This window comes from Oncorhynchus kisutch, unplaced genomic scaffold (genome assembly GCF_002021735.2).
Source record: "Oncorhynchus kisutch isolate 150728-3 unplaced genomic scaffold, Okis_V2 scaffold503, whole genome shotgun sequence".
Classification (NCBI taxonomy): domain Eukaryota; kingdom Metazoa; phylum Chordata; class Actinopteri; order Salmoniformes; family Salmonidae; genus Oncorhynchus; species Oncorhynchus kisutch.
This window is the reverse complement of record NW_022262448.1, coordinates 379196-395000: the sequence shown is the minus strand read 5'-3', so window position 1 is coordinate 395000 and position 15805 is coordinate 379196. Positions and strand designations below refer to the sequence as shown.

The 15805-nt window shown below is 42.4% G+C and overlaps 2 protein-coding genes across 5 annotated transcripts in view; both read left to right on the top strand.

The window, feature by feature from the left end:
• LOC116360820 (voltage-dependent calcium channel gamma-3 subunit-like) overlaps positions 1-746 on the top strand; it is a 9536-nt gene extending 8790 nt beyond the window's left edge. Inside the window, exon 4 of the mRNA XM_031815697.1 lies at positions 65-746. Coding sequence (XP_031671557.1) covers positions 65-675 — 611 coding nt within the window. The 3' untranslated portion in view covers positions 676-746. The remainder of the gene's footprint in view (positions 1-64) is intronic.
• A 4827-nt stretch (positions 747-5573) lies between these two features.
• Positions 5574-15805, top strand: part of LOC109885400 (E3 ubiquitin-protein ligase RBBP6) — a 49120-nt gene continuing 38888 nt past the window's right edge. For 2 of the 4 annotated variants that reach the window (XM_031815720.1, XM_031815718.1), the window contains exons 1-3: positions 5574-6718; positions 10685-10784; positions 11098-11134. In XM_031815720.1, the coding sequence (XP_031671580.1) occupies positions 6553-6718; positions 10685-10784; positions 11098-11134 (303 nt within the window). In that variant the 5' untranslated portion in view covers positions 5574-6552. The remainder of the gene's footprint in view (positions 6719-10684; positions 10785-11097; positions 11135-15805) is intronic. The other 2 variants (XM_031815719.1, XM_031815717.1) reach the window with 1 other exon arrangement.

The following is a 15805-nucleotide window of genomic DNA, read 5'->3' as shown; positions in this document are numbered from 1 at the left end:
GTAACATCATCGGCATCATCGTCTACATCTCTGCTAACTCTCTCTCCCCCCTCTCCCTCTCCAGGACTCAGTAACATCATCGGCATCATCGTCTACATCTCTGCTAACTCTGGTGACCCGGGTCAGAGCGACAGTAAGAAGAGTTACTCGTACGGCTGGTCTTTCTACTTCGGGGCGTTGTCCTTCATCTTGGCTGAGATGGTGGGCGTTCTGACAGTACACGCCTTCATAGAGCGCCACCGAAAGCTCCGGACCCGCGGGCGCCGCTCCCTCACCAAACACGCTCTGTTCCGCTCCGCGTCCTACTACAGCCGCTACAACCGCTACAGACGCCGCTCCAGTTACCGCGGCAATGTGGACTACCGTCACTCGCTGTCGTCGGCGGGGCAGCTGCGACCTCGCGACCCCTCGCCGTTGCCGGTGGCCCTGTCCATGTCAAAGGTTGTCGCCGCGGGGCCGGCGGGGTCGGAGTTGGCCTCGCACAAACTAACGCTGCCCGACAACAAGATGGCTGCAGGAGGAGGAGGAGGAGGAGGAGGAGGAGGAGGAGGAGGAGGAGGAGGAGGAGGGGTGGATGTTGCGAGGAGCGTTTTCCTGTTGCCACTGACAAGCAAGCCCAACAACAAGGACATGCTGCCTAGCAATGCTGCTAACAGGAAGACAACACCTGTCTGAGAGAGAGAGAGGGAGAGAGAGAGAGAGAGAGAGAGAGAGAGAGAGAGAGAGAGAGAGAGAGAGAGAGAGAGAGAGAGCGTTAGCTGAGATGTAGATGAGAGAGGGGAGGGAGGGAAAAATGAGAGAATGGGAGGGAGAAATATTGGGAGGAGTGGAGGGAGGGAGGGAGGGAGGGAGGGAGGGAGGGAGGGAGGGAGGGAAAAAATGAGAGAATGGGAGGGAGGAATATTGGGAGGGAGGGAGGGAGGGAGGGAGGGAGGGAGGGAGGGAGGGAGGGAGGGAGGGAGGGAGGGAGGGAGGGGAAAAATGAGAGAATGGGAGGAAGGAATATTGGAAGGAGTGGAGGGAGAGGGAAGGGGGGAGAGGGAGGGAGAGGGAGAGAGGAAGGACAGTTGGAAGGAAAGTTGACAGGATGGAACACTACCTCTGTCTGATGACCGTAGAACAGACAGGATGGAACACTACCTCTGTCTGATGACCGTAGAACAGACAGGATGGAACACTACCTCTGTCTGATGACCGTAGAACAGACAGGATGGAACACTACCTCTCTCTGATGACCGTAGAACAGACAGGATGGAACACTACCTCTGTCTGATGACCGTAGAACAGACAGGATGGAACACTACCTCTGTCTGATGACCGTAGAACAGACAGGATGGAACACTACCTCTGTCTGATGACCGTAGAACAGACAGGATGGAACACTACCTCTGTCTGATGACCGTAGAACAGACAGGATGGAACACTACCTCTCTCTGATGACCGTAGAACAGACAGGATGGAACACTACCTCTGTCTGATGACCGTAGAACAGACAGGATGGAACACTACCTCTGTCTGATGACCGTAGAACAGACAGGATGGAACACTACCTCTGTCTGATGACCGTAGAACAGACAGGATGGAACACTACCTCTCTCTGATGACCGTAGAACAGACAGGATGGAACACTACCTCTGTCTGATGACCGTAGAACAGACAGGATGGAACACTACCTCTGTCTGATGACCGTAGAACAGACAGGATGGAACACTACCTCTCTCTGATGACCGTAGAACAGACAGGATGGAACACTACCTCTCTCTGATGACCGTAGAACAGACAGGATGGAACACTACCTCTGTCTGATGACCGTAGAACAGACAGGATGGAACACTACCTCTGTCTGATGACCGTAGAACAGACAGGATGGAACACTACCTCTCTCTGATGACCGTAGAACAGACAGGATGGAACACTACCTCTGTCTGATGACCGTAGAACAGACAGGATGGAACACTACCTCTGTCTGATGACCGTAGAACAGACAGGATGGAACACTACCTCTGTCTGATGACCGTAGAACAGACAGGATGGAACACTTACAACAATCATATTGCTGTGCAGAACAGTATAGAATTGATCTGTCTGTTCAGTTTGTTTCCTGGAAGCTTAAATGACCCCTGACCTCTGTCGAGAGCCAATGACAGACCCAGATCCAGTGTAGCTGTCCGACCTGACATCCAATAAGAATGCTCCCTTTTGTTTTCTGTTACAAAAACCCTCTCTTTAAAGATGTTGTGTTTTCTGCTGACTGACCTCTAGTAACTCTTAGTCTGTCTATAATAAATACACTGACTAACCTCTAGTAGCTCTTAGTCTGTCTATAATAAATACACTGACTAACCTCTAGTAGCTCTTAGTCTGCCCTCACACTGTCTATAATAAATACACTGACTAAGCTCTAGTAAGTCTTAGTCTGTCTATAATAAATACACTGACTAACCTCTAGTAGCTCTTAGTCTGTCTATAATAAATACACTGACTAAGCTCTAGTAAGTCTTAGTCTGTCTATAATAAATACACTGACTAACCTCTAGTAGCTCTTAGTCTGTCTATAATAAATACACTGACTAACCTCTAGTAGCTCTTAGTCTGTCTATAATAAATACACGGACTAACCTCTAGTAACTCTTAGTCTGTCTATAATAAATACACTGACTAACCTCTAGTAGCTCTTAGTCTGTCTATAATAAATACACGGACTAACCTCTAGTAGCTCTTAGTCTGCCCTCACACTGTCTATAATAAATATGAGTTTGAAATGGGACATAACTTACATTTCTGTGACATTATGAAATTATTTCTACTGTTCCTGTGTTTTTTTATAGTGTTTCTGTGTTTTGTAAACTAGGCTACAGTAATAACATCTCAGCTGTTGATTTTGGCTGTGTGTGTGTGTGTGTGTGTGCGTGCGAGAGGTGTCTCTCTCTCTCTCTCTCTCTCTCTCTCTGTCTCGCTCTCTGTCTCTCTGTCTGTCTCTCTGTCTCTGTGTGTCGCTCAGGTTCTCTCTCTCTCTCTCTCTCTCTCTCAGGACTCTGTGGACTGAGAAAACACCTGATTATGTGGCACCTCAGGTGTAGAGTGCTTTGAACCACCAGCCAAAACACAATGTACTGTCAACAAACAAATGCAACCCGTCACACACACACACAGTCTATTGAGATAACAAGGTATAGTGATTCTCCTGCTTGGGCTCTGTATTGGTCCTGTCTATTTCTTTCAGTTGTTGTATCACTTTAAAATGAATTATAGAACATAAGTATGTGCTACAGACATCAAAACTTAAAAAATAGATATATATATATATATATTCTATATAACATATAGAATCATGTAGTAACCAAAAAAAGTGATAAACATGTCAAAATATATTTCATATTTGAGATTCTTCAAAGTAGCCACCACTTTGCCTTGATGACAGCTTTGAACACTATTGGAATTCTCTCAACCAGCTTCACCTGGAATACTTTTCCAACTGTCATGAATGAGTTCCCACATGCTGAGCACTTGTTGGCTGCTTTTCCTTCACTTTGCGGTCCAACTCATCCCAAACCGTCTCAATTGGGTTGAGGTTGGGTGATTGTGGAGGCCAGGTCATCTGATGCAGCACTCCATCACTCTCCTTCTTGGTCAAATAGCCCATACACAGCCTGGAGGTGTGTTGGGTCATTGTCCTGTTGAGAAACAAACGCAAACCACACAGGATGGCGTATTGCTCCAGAATGCTGTGGTAGCCTTGATGGTTAAGTGTGCCTTGAATTCTAAGTAAAATCACTGATCAGTGTCACCAGCAAACCATCACACCTCCTCCTCCATGCCTCACCATCACACCTCCATGCCTCCTCCTCCATGCCTCACCATCACACCTCCATGCCTCCTCCTCCATGCTTCATGTTGGGAACCACATATGCGGCGATCATCCGTTCACCTACAATGCATCTCACAAAGACACGGTGGTTGGAATCAAAAATCTCTAATTCGGACCCAAAGGACAGATATCCACCGGTCTAATGTCCATTGCTCGTGTTTCTTGGCCCAAGCAACTCTCTTCTTATTATTGGTGTCCTTTAGTAGTGGTTTCTTTGCAGAAATTTGACCATGAAGGCCTGATTCAAACAGTCTCATCTGAACAGTTGATGTTGAGATGTGTCTGTTACTTGACATCTGTGAAGCATTTATTTGGGCTGCAGTTTCTGAGTCTGGTAACTCTAATGAACTTACCCTCTGCAGCAGAGGTAACTCTGAGTCTTCCTTTCCTGTGGCGGTCCTCATGAGAGCCTGGTAACTCTAATGAACTTATCCTCTGCAGCAGAGGTAACTCTGGGTCTTCCTTTCCTGTGGCGGTCCTCATGAGAGACAGTTTCAGTTTCATCATAGTCCTTGATGGTTTTTGCGACTGCACTTGAAGAAACGTTCAAAGTTCTTGAGTATTGACTGACCTTCATGTCTTAAAGTAATGATGGACGGTTGTTTCTCTTTGCTTATTTGAGCTGTTCTTGCCATAATATGGACTTGGTATTTTACCCAATAGGGCTGTGTCCTGTATACCAACCCTACCTTGTCACAACACAACAGATTGGCTCAAACAGATTAAGAAGGAAAGAAATTCAACAATTGAACTTTTAACAAGACACACCTGTTAATTGAAATGTATTCCAGGTGACAACCTCATGAAGCCGGTTGATAAAATGCCTAGAGTGTGCAAAGCTGTCATCAAGGCAAACTTCGGCTACTTTGAAGAATCTCAAATTTAAAATATATTTTGATTTGTTTAAACTTTTTTGGTTACTACATGATTCCATATGTGTTATTTCATAGTTTTGATGTCTTCACTATTATTCTACAATGTAGTGGTTTATCGTGTATTATAAACTAGGTGGTTTAAGCCCTGAATGCTGATTGGCTGACAGCAGTGGTATATCAGACCGTATACCACGGGTATGACAGAACATTTATTTTTACTGCTCTAATTATGTTGGTAACCAGTTTATAATAGGGGTTTGTGGTATATGGCCAATATACCACGGCTAAGGGTTGTATCCAGGCCATGCAGGTTGCGTCGTCCTTAAAGAACAGCCCTTAGCCATATGGCCGCATACCGATCCTCCTCGGGGCTTGTTGTTTCATTCTACAGCTCACTAGAGGGAGACAAAGCTGCACACGTCACCAAACATCGAAACCGAAATGTATCTTTGTGGTGTTTATTGTAACTGTTAATAACTGTACTGGTCAAGTGTCAACATAAAAAATAAAATAAAAATGGACATCAATTATGGATACGGAAGAAAAGTTTCTGGGTCTGAAAGAATTCACAACGGAAGACCTTCAAGTGGTTTGTTTAGATGGAAGAACTACCCCGCCCTCCAGTGCTCCTGAACCTGTGGGGATCCGTTTTGACTATATGATTTTAACAGAAGTAGACTGAATTGTATCATGTTTTGTTGTTGATTTTACTAGTTAGTATGAGTATTTTCATCCGAAACGTTTTTTTTGTGTGTGTGTAATAATTTTACTACCTCACACAGTAGGTTGCACTTTATAGATTGTAGTCCGCCAAATGAACAGTAAAGAAGAAGAAGAACGTCACCCTCGTTTCCGTTTTCTTGTCAGGCCAGTTTCCGGGCCCGCCATGATGTTCAGAAGACAACGAGGAGCAACTGAAAGACCGTCGAAATGGATGTTATGGATTTAAACAACGAAAATTATAGTTTAGAAAGAGAATTACCGTCGTTTTGGATAATAAACCTAAGCTAACTGGTTATTAAAGTGTTTATTTCCAGTGGCCGTTTTCTAACCAGTTAACTAGTTAGTGTAAAATAAGGTTATCTGCGGGTAATGTTTTTGTTTTCACTGGTAGGTACACGGACCAAGGCCGCAGATCTCCTTCTCTCATCGTAGGTCACACAAGGATCAACATCGTTTCCTGGGTGGACTGCAACTCCGAAAAGGATCGTTTGAAGGACTTTATTTTATTTGGACGTTTACATTTTTTTTCTTCCCCCAGACGGATTGAAGAAGATTTTTTTTATTTTTAGGACTTTGCGCCGTTTTACGGCGGAAGAGCGACGCTTACGGGCCTCGCATGGACTCCTAACCGCGACCCCGGTGCCGCGCTGCTTTCCGCAGCTACAAGGCCCGTTGTTTCCGCGAGAGAGACTCTTACTGACTGTATTAATAACCGTGAAAAAAAAAAACTCGTAATGGACACTTGTGGAACTGTACTTTTTCTTGTTGTTCTACCGGACACTTAATTAACGAACTGACCGGGTTATTAAAGACGCTGCTTGCGGGTGTCCCGGTCTGTCACTACTAGTAGTTTGGTGTCTTTGACGCAAACAGCTACAAGGACTATCTGTGAATACTTCCTCTTAGTTCATTGCCTGTTTTCCCTTCGATATTATCTTATTATAGAATAATCTGGTAGTTTCCCCCCCCTCCACCTTCAGTCTCAGATCATATCTACTACTGGTTATTGTTATTTCTTAACTAACGTGTTGTTTTCCCCCTCCTTTGTCTTTTGAGTTTGAGTTTTTTAAGTGATTAGTTGTGAGAATGTCGTGTGTTCATTATAAATTCTCGTCCAAACTGGACTACAACACCGTGACCTTTGACGGGCTGCACATCACCCTGGCCGAGCTGAAACGGCAGATTATGGGCAGAGAGCGCCTCAAAGCCACCGACTGCGACCTGCAGATCACCAACGCACAGACCCGTGAAGGTAACTAACTAGAGTTAGTTAAGTTGTTCAGGTTGATTCTACAACGAGATGATGTTAATCAGTGATGCCAAGATTCTCGATGGTTTTATGCAGTTTTATGGTGTGTACTTCCTGGTAGGGATCGGGGATATGGGCCCAAAACATAATCTATATAGACATCTCTCTATCTATATATAGATATAGATGTATATATATATAGACAAAGTGTGTGATATTTATTTATTACAAACACACACACCTATCTCACGGTAGTACAAAATTTGGATTATATTAATGTATTTGACCCCTCCCCCAAAAAATACAATAATATTTGTAATTATTTAAATTCTACATTTTGCTTTATGAGTAGTGCGGTGACCCTTAGCGTGTTCTTTCTCCATTCTGATTGATTTTTTCCCTTTAATTTAATATTATTAGCATTAATAATATGCTGATTAGCATTAGCGGCTAACAACATTTAGACCCGTACTCGCTAAGAAGAAATGACAAGCTAGCTGTTTGTATATGTAAAACATTATAATAATAATAATAATAGTGTACCGTTAATTACACAACACAACACTGGTGGATTTACATTAAGAAGCAAAGTGAAAACAACATCGTCGTGATCAACATTGTTGCATGAGCTGCGTTGACCAGGCAGACTGACTGTCTCAATGTTGAGGAACAACAAAAGCATATTTATCATCTCTAGGAACTCATGGGATGTTGAGTCCAATCTAAGAGTTTAGGCTGGGGGGGCTTTTTACACAGGGAAGAAAGATGTGAATTTAACTGTCTAATATATTCCCTGTTCTATAGACTACAGTACTGATGATATCATATATTCCCTGGTCTATAGACTACAGTACTGATGATATAATATATTCCCTGGTCTATAGACTACAGTACTGATGATATAATATATTCCCTGTTCTATAGACTACAGTACTGATGATATAATATATTCCCTGTTCTATAGACTACAGTACTGATGATATAATATATTCCCTGGTCTATAGACTACAGTACTGATGATATAATATATTCCCTGGTCTATAGACTACAGTACTGATGATATCATATATTCCCTGTTCTATAGACTACAGTACTGATGATATAATATATTCCCTGTTCTATAGACTACAGTACTGATGATATCATATATTCCCTGTTCTATAGACTACAGTACTGATGATATCATATATTCCCTGTTCTATAGACTACAGTACTGATGATATCATATATTCCCTGTTCTATAGACTACAGTACTGATGATATAATATATTCCCTGTTCTATAGACTACAGTACTGATGATATAATATATTCCCTGTTCTATAGACTACAGTACTGATGATATAATATATTCCCTGGTCTATAGACTACAGTACTGATGATATCATATATTCCCTGGTCTATAGACTACAGTACTGATGATATCATATATTCCCTGGTCTATAGACTACAGTACTGATGATATCATATATTCCCTGGTCTATAGACTACAGTACTGATGATATCATATATTCCCTGGTCTATAGACTACAGTACTGATGATATCATATATTCCCTGGTCTATAGACTACAGTACTGATGATATCATATATTCCCTGTTCTATAGACTACAGTACTGATGATATAATATATTCCCTGTTCTATAGACTACAGTACTGATGATATCATATATTCCCTGGTCTATAGACTACAGTACTGATGATATAATATATTCCCTGGTCTATAGACTACAGTACTGATGATATCATATATTCCCTGGTCTATAGACTACAGTACTGATGATATCATATATTCCCTGTTCTATAGACTACAGTACTGATGATATCATATATTCCCTGGTCTATAGACTACAGTACTGATGATATCATATATTCCCTGGTCTATAGACTACAGTACTGATGATATCATATATTCCCTGGTCTATAGACTACAGTACTGATGATATAATATATTCCCTGTTCTATAGACTACAGTACTGATGATATCATATATTCCCTGGTCTATAGACTACAGTACTGATGATATAATATATTCCCTGGTCTATAGACTACAGTACTGATGATATCATATATTCCCTGGTCTATAGACTACAGTACTGATGATATCATATATTCCCTGTTCTATAGACTACAGTACTGATGATATCATATATTCCCTGGTCTATAGACTACAGTACTGATGATATCATATATTCCCTGGTCTATAGACTACAGTACTGATGATATAATATATTCCCTGGTCTATAGACTACAGTACTGATGATATCATATATTCCCTGTTCTATAGACTACAGTACTGATGATATAATATATTCCCTGGTCTATAGACTACAGTACTGATGATATCATATATTCCCTGTTCTATAGACTACAGTACTGATGATATCATATATTCCCTGTTCTATAGACTACAGTACTGATGATATCATATATTCCCTGTTCTATAGACTACAGTACTGATGATATTATATATTCCCTGTTCTATAGACTACAGTACTGATGATATCATATATTCCCTGGTCTATAGACTACAGTACTGATGATATCATATATTCCCTGTTCTATAGACTACAGTACTGATGATATCATATATTCCCTGTTCTATAGACTACAGTACTGATGATATCATATATTCCCTGGTCTATAGACTACAGTACTGATGATATAATATATTCCCTGGTCTATAGACTACAGTACTGATGATATCATATATTCCCTGGTCTATAGACTACAGTACTGATGATATAATATATTCCCTGTTCTATAGACTACAGTACTGATGATATAATATATTCCCTGGTCTATAGACTACAGTACTGATGATATAATATATTCCCTGGTCTATAGACTACAGTACTGATGATATCATATATTCCCTGGTCTATAGACTACAGTACTGATGATATCATATATTCCCTGGTCTATAGACTACAGTACTGATGATATAATATATTCCCTGGTCTATAGACTACAGTACTGATGATATAATATATTCCCTGGTCTATAGACTACAGTACTGATGATATAATATATTCCCTGGTCTATAGACTACAGTACTGATGATATAATATATTCCCTGTTCTATAGACTACAGTACTGATGATATAATATATTCCCTGTTCTATAGACTACAGTACTGATGATATAATATATTCCCTGTTCTATAGACTACAGTACTGATGATATCATATATTCCCTGGTCTATAGACTACAGCACTGATGATATAATATATTCCCTGTTCTATAGACTACAGTACTGATGATATAATATATTCCCTGTTCTATAGACTACAGTACTGATGATATAATATATTCCCTGTTCTATAGACTACAGTACTGATGATATAATATATTCCCTGTTCTATAGACTACAGTACTGATGATATCATATATTCCCTGGTCTATAGACTACAGCACTGATGATATAATATATTCCCTGTTCTATAGACTACAGTACTGATGATATAATATATTCCCTGTTCTATAGACTACAGTACTAATGATCTGTGTACCGTGTGCTTCTACAGAGTACAGTACTAATGATATATGCTGGGTACCATGTGCTTCTACAGAGTACAGTACTGATGATATATGCTGGGTACCATGTGCTTCTACAGAGTACAGTACTAATGATATATGCTGGGTACCATGTGCTTCTACAGAGTACAGTACTGATGATATATGCTGGGTACCATGTGCTTCTACAGAGTACAGTACTGATGATATATGCTGGGTACCATGTGCTTCTACAGAGTACAGTACTGATGATATATGCTGGGTACCATGTGCTTCTACAGAGTACAGTACTGATGATATATGCTGGGTACCATGTGCTTCTACAGAGTACAGTACTGATGATATATGCTGTGTACCATGTGCTTCTACAGAGTACAGTACTGATGATATATGCTGTGTACCATGTGCTTCTACAGAGTACAGTACTGATGATCTGTGTACCATGTGCTTCTACAGAGTACACTGATGAAGAGGTTCACATCCCCAAACACTCATCAGTGATCGTCAGACGCACCCCCATCGGAGGGGTCAAACCAGCGGGCAGAACGTTCATTGTGTGCGTAGCTATGACATCGTGACCCTGTGTCTATCTGCATGACATGAGTAGTAACCCCCCCCCCATCGCCTGTTGATCCTAATAACCTCCACACACTAGTATCCAGTCAAATAGTAACCCCCCCCCCCCCCCCCCATCGCCTGTTGATTCCCCCCCTACACACAGCCACACACTAGTATCCAGTCAGACGGTAGTACCCCCCCCTCCACACACTAGTATCCAGTCAGACCAGCCTAGCTATTCTATTCTAAACTGTTGTCTAGTCCATGTCTGTGGTGGTTGTTGACATGTTGTTGTTTCTGTTTGTTTGTAGTGACCGTTCTGACATGGCTGCTGGATCCTCCAGACCCGTATGTAAACAAAGCACTCTCATTTTCCTTACTATCTCTGTCCTCCTTTTATAAACTCTGCTCTGGTGGTTAAAGGATACTGTGTAAAACTCTGTTCTGAATGGGTAACCAGTTAACTCTTGAGTTGTCATGGTGATAATATTCTGTTCTGATTGGTCACCAGTTAACTCTTGAGTTGTCATGGTGATTAATATTCTGTTTTGATGGTTCCCAACTGCTGTTCTCTGTTGTTGTAACTCACTGTGTTTTTTTTCTTTTTATGTTGTTCAATGTGTTGATGGATCTGAACTATAATGTGCCTGTATTTCATATTGAAACAACGGTTAGCGTGGTGTTGTTAGCCTGCCACTGTACAGAGCCCCCCCCACATCCCCTTGTGTGTTGAGACGATGCTTCATGATCCTACAGGCGGGTTGTTACTACGCTGCTTTACTTCAAATCAATGGGGGCTTTTTCTTTCACGTGGTGTTATAAGCAATGAGTTTGTGACGTATTTGACTGTAAGACTAATGCATACGTTTTATATGGATACCTGTGTGTGTGTGTGTGTGTGGGGGGTGGGGGGTAAATCATTTGGTTCCTGTTCAACCGTGTTCTTAACCTGAAGTTAATTGCTGATATTTGGCTGTCCTAATGTTGTTCTCTCATCATATTCTGACATTTTTAATATGGACTGGACATAGTTGATCCTTTTGTTCTCTCATTGTTTTTTGTTTTTTTTAACTACAAACTACTTAGAAATGCAATGCATTTTTGTCTACTTTGCAATATTTATTCAACTTAAAGCTAAACTGTAAACTAGGTGTTAAGTACTTACTATGATGACTACTGAATCCACGATCATGTTTGGTACAGAGTTCCAACAAGCGGTGCCATGATGATCGCATTATGACATCACAGAGACTATTAATTACATCACTGAAATGATCTATTGTGACATCACAGGGTTCTGACTGTGTGGCATGGTAGGTTCCCGTGGCGACAGGGTTGTGTTTGGTTGCTGCTGTACGCTGCCAGAACTGTCAATAAAGAGGTTATGTGTTCTGTTGTGAGCACGTGCACCAACCACACCAGACCCTGTGTCTTCCCTTCACAGTGACCTCTGACCCTTCCAGCCTCTACTATGATGATGATGATGATGACAGCGACGACGAAGAGTTTATAGCTTACTAAACCAGACCTCTCTACCCTCCCTCCTTCCCCTTTGTCCCTTGTCTAGTGTTATGATGGCTATTGTTTACTACTATTGTATAATGGTTATGGTAGTGAAAGTATTGTTTAAAAGAAACGTGTTTTATTATATTTTCTGCAGTGTTTCCATATAATGCATTAGATCATCCTAAATGGACCCATAGCGCCTCACTCCAGACACTGCTGTAGATGAGGAGTAGTGAAGGCATCATGGTTCACTTCACCTGTTACCATATAGCTACATGCAGTGGCTAGGAAGTAGGATCTTGGGTTAACTGGTGTAGCGTGATCTAATCGGTTGCCTAGACCGGCCTAGCTCTAAAACTTAATCCTGTTAGCTCATAGTCTGTTGTCTAGCTCTAAAACTTAATCCTGTTAGCTCATAGTCTGTTGTCTAGCTCTAAAACTTAATCCTGTTAGCTCATAGTCTGTTACCTAGCTCTGGACTTAATCCTGTTACCTAGCTCTAAAACTTAATCCTGTTAGCTCATAGTCTGTTACCTAGCTCTAAAACTTAATCCTGTTAGCTCATAGTCTGTTACCTAGACCGGCCTAGCTTTAAAACTTAATCCTGTTAGCCCATAGTCTGTTACCTAGCTCTGGACTTAATCCTGTTACCTAGCTCTAAAACTTAATCCTGTTAGCTCAGTCTGTTACCTAGCTCTAAAACTTAATCCTGTTAGCTCATAGTCTGTTACCTAGACCGGCCTAGCTCTAAAACGTAATCCTGTTAGCCCATAGTCTGTTACCTAGCTCTGGGCTTAATCCTGTTAGCTCATAGTCTGTTACCTAGCTCAGGACATAATCCTGTTAGCTCATAGTGTAGTAAAGGGCCACAACAACAGCTATTATTACTAATACTGGTGTAGCTAGCCGGGCTGTAACACCTACTACTACTGTACCAGTATTAGTAAACAAGCTAGGCTGGTCTAGGTAGTAATACCAACTACAGCTACAAATGTAGCTAGCGCAGCTGTAAATGCCACCACTGACTACTACTACCATTAGTGATGCAGCTAGCCAAGCTGTAATTCCTACTACTACTGGTGTAGCAAACTCCGCTGTAATACCTACTATTAATGTAGCTAGCCAGGCTGTAATACCAACTACTACTACTGGTGTAGCTAGCCAGGTTGAAGTACCGACTACTACTAGTGTAGCTAGCCAGGCTGTAACACCAACTACTACTACTGGTGTAGCTAGCCAGGCTGTAGTACCAACTACTACTACTAATGTAGTTAGCCAGGCTGTAGTACCAACTACTACTACTGGTGTAGCTAGCCAGGCTGTAGTACCAACTACTACTACTGGTGTAGCTAGCCAGGCTGTAGTACCAACTACTACTACTGGTGTAGATAGCCAGGCTTTAGTACCAACTACTACTACTGGTGTAGCTAGCCAGGCTGTAGTACCAACTACTACTACTGGTGTAGCTAGCCAGGCTGTAGTACCAACTACTACTACTACTGGTGTAGCTAGCCAGGCTGTAGTACCAGTTCCTATGTGATATAGCTAGCCAGGCTGTAGCACCATCTACTACTAGTGTAGCTAGCCAGGCTGTAGCACCATCTACTACTAGTGTAGCTAGCCAGGCTGTAGTACCAACTACTACTATTGATGTAGCTAGCCAGGCTGTAGTACCAACTACTACTACTGGGGTAGCTAGCCAGGCTGTAGTACCAACTACTACTACTGGGGTAGCTAGCCAGGCTGTAGTACCAACTACTACTACTGGGGTAGCTAGCCAGGCTGTAGTACCAACTACTACTACTGGGGTAGCTATCCAGGCTGTAGTACCATCTACTACTAGTGTAGCTAGCCAGGCTGTAGAACCAACTACTACTACTGGTGTAGCTAGCCAGGCTGTAGTACCAACTACTACTATTGATGTAGCTAGCCAGGCTGTAGTACCAACTACTACTACTGGGGTAGCTAGCCAGGCTGTAGTACCAACTACTACTACTGGGGTAGCTATCCAGGCTGTAGTACCAACTACTACTAGGGTAGCTAGCTAGGCTGTAATACCAACTACTACTACTGGTGTAGCTAGCCAGGCTGTAGCACCAGTTCCTGTGTGATATAGCTAGCCAGGCTGTAGCACCAGTTCCTGTGTGATGTAGCTAGCCAGGCTGTAGCACCAGTTCCTATGTGATATAGCTAGCCAGGCTGTAGCACCATCTACTACTAGTATAGCTAGCCATGCTGTAGCACCATCTACTACTAGTGTAGCTAGCCAGGCTGTAGTACCAACTACTACTACTGGTGTAGCTAGCCAGGCTGTAGTACCAACTACTACTACTGTTGTAGCTAGCCAGGCTGTAGTACCAACTACTACTACTGGTGTAGCTAGCCAGGCTGTAGTACCAACTACTACTACTGGTGTAGCTAGCCAGGCTGTAGTACCAACTACTACTACTGGTGTAGCTAGCCAGGCTGTAGTACCAACTACTACTACTGGTGTAGCTAGCCATGCTGTAATACCAACTACTACTACTGGTGTAGCTAGCCAGGCTGTAGAACCAACTACTACTACTGGTGTAGCTAGCCAGGCTGTAGAACCAACTACTACTACTGGTGTAGCTAGCCAGGCTGTAGTACCAACTACTACTATTGATGTAGCTAGCCAGGCTGTAGTACCAACTACTACTACTGGGGTAGCTAGCCAGGCTGTAGTACCAACTACTACTACTGGGGTAGCTAGCCAGGCTGTAGTACCAACTACTACTACTGGGGTAGCTAGCCAGGCTGTAGTACCAACTACTACTACTGGGGTAGCTATCCAGGCTGTAGTACCATCTACTACTAGTGTAGCTAGCCAGGCTGTAATACCAACTACTACTACTGGTGTAGCTAGCCAGGCTGTAGAACCAACTACTACTACTGGTGTAGCTAGCCAGGCTGTAGTACCAACTACTACTATTGATGTAGCTAGCCAGGCTGTAGTACCAACTACTACTACTGGGGTAGCTAGCCAGGCTGTATTACCAACTACTACTACTGGGGTAGCTATCCAGGCTGTAGTACCAACTACTACTAGGGTAGCTAGCTAGGCTGTAATACCAACTACTACTACTGGTGTAGCTAGCCAGGCTGTAGCACCAGTTCCTGTGTGATGTAGCTAGCCAGGCTGTAGCACCAGTTCCTATGTGATATAGCTAGCCAGGCTGTAGCACCATCTACTACTAGTATAGCTAGCCATGCTGTAGCACCATCTACTACTAGTGTAGCTAGCCAGGCTGTAGTACCAACTACTACTACTGGTGTAGCTAGCCAGGCTGTAGTACCAACTACTACTACTGGTGTAGCTAGCCAGGCTGTAGTACCAACTACTACTACTGGTGTAGCTAGCCAGGCTGTAGTACCAACTACTACTACTGGTGTAGCTAGCCAGGCTGTAGTACCAACTACTACTACTGGTGTAGCTAGCCAGGCTGTAGCACCATCTACTACTAGTGTAGCTAGCCATGCTGTAGCACCATC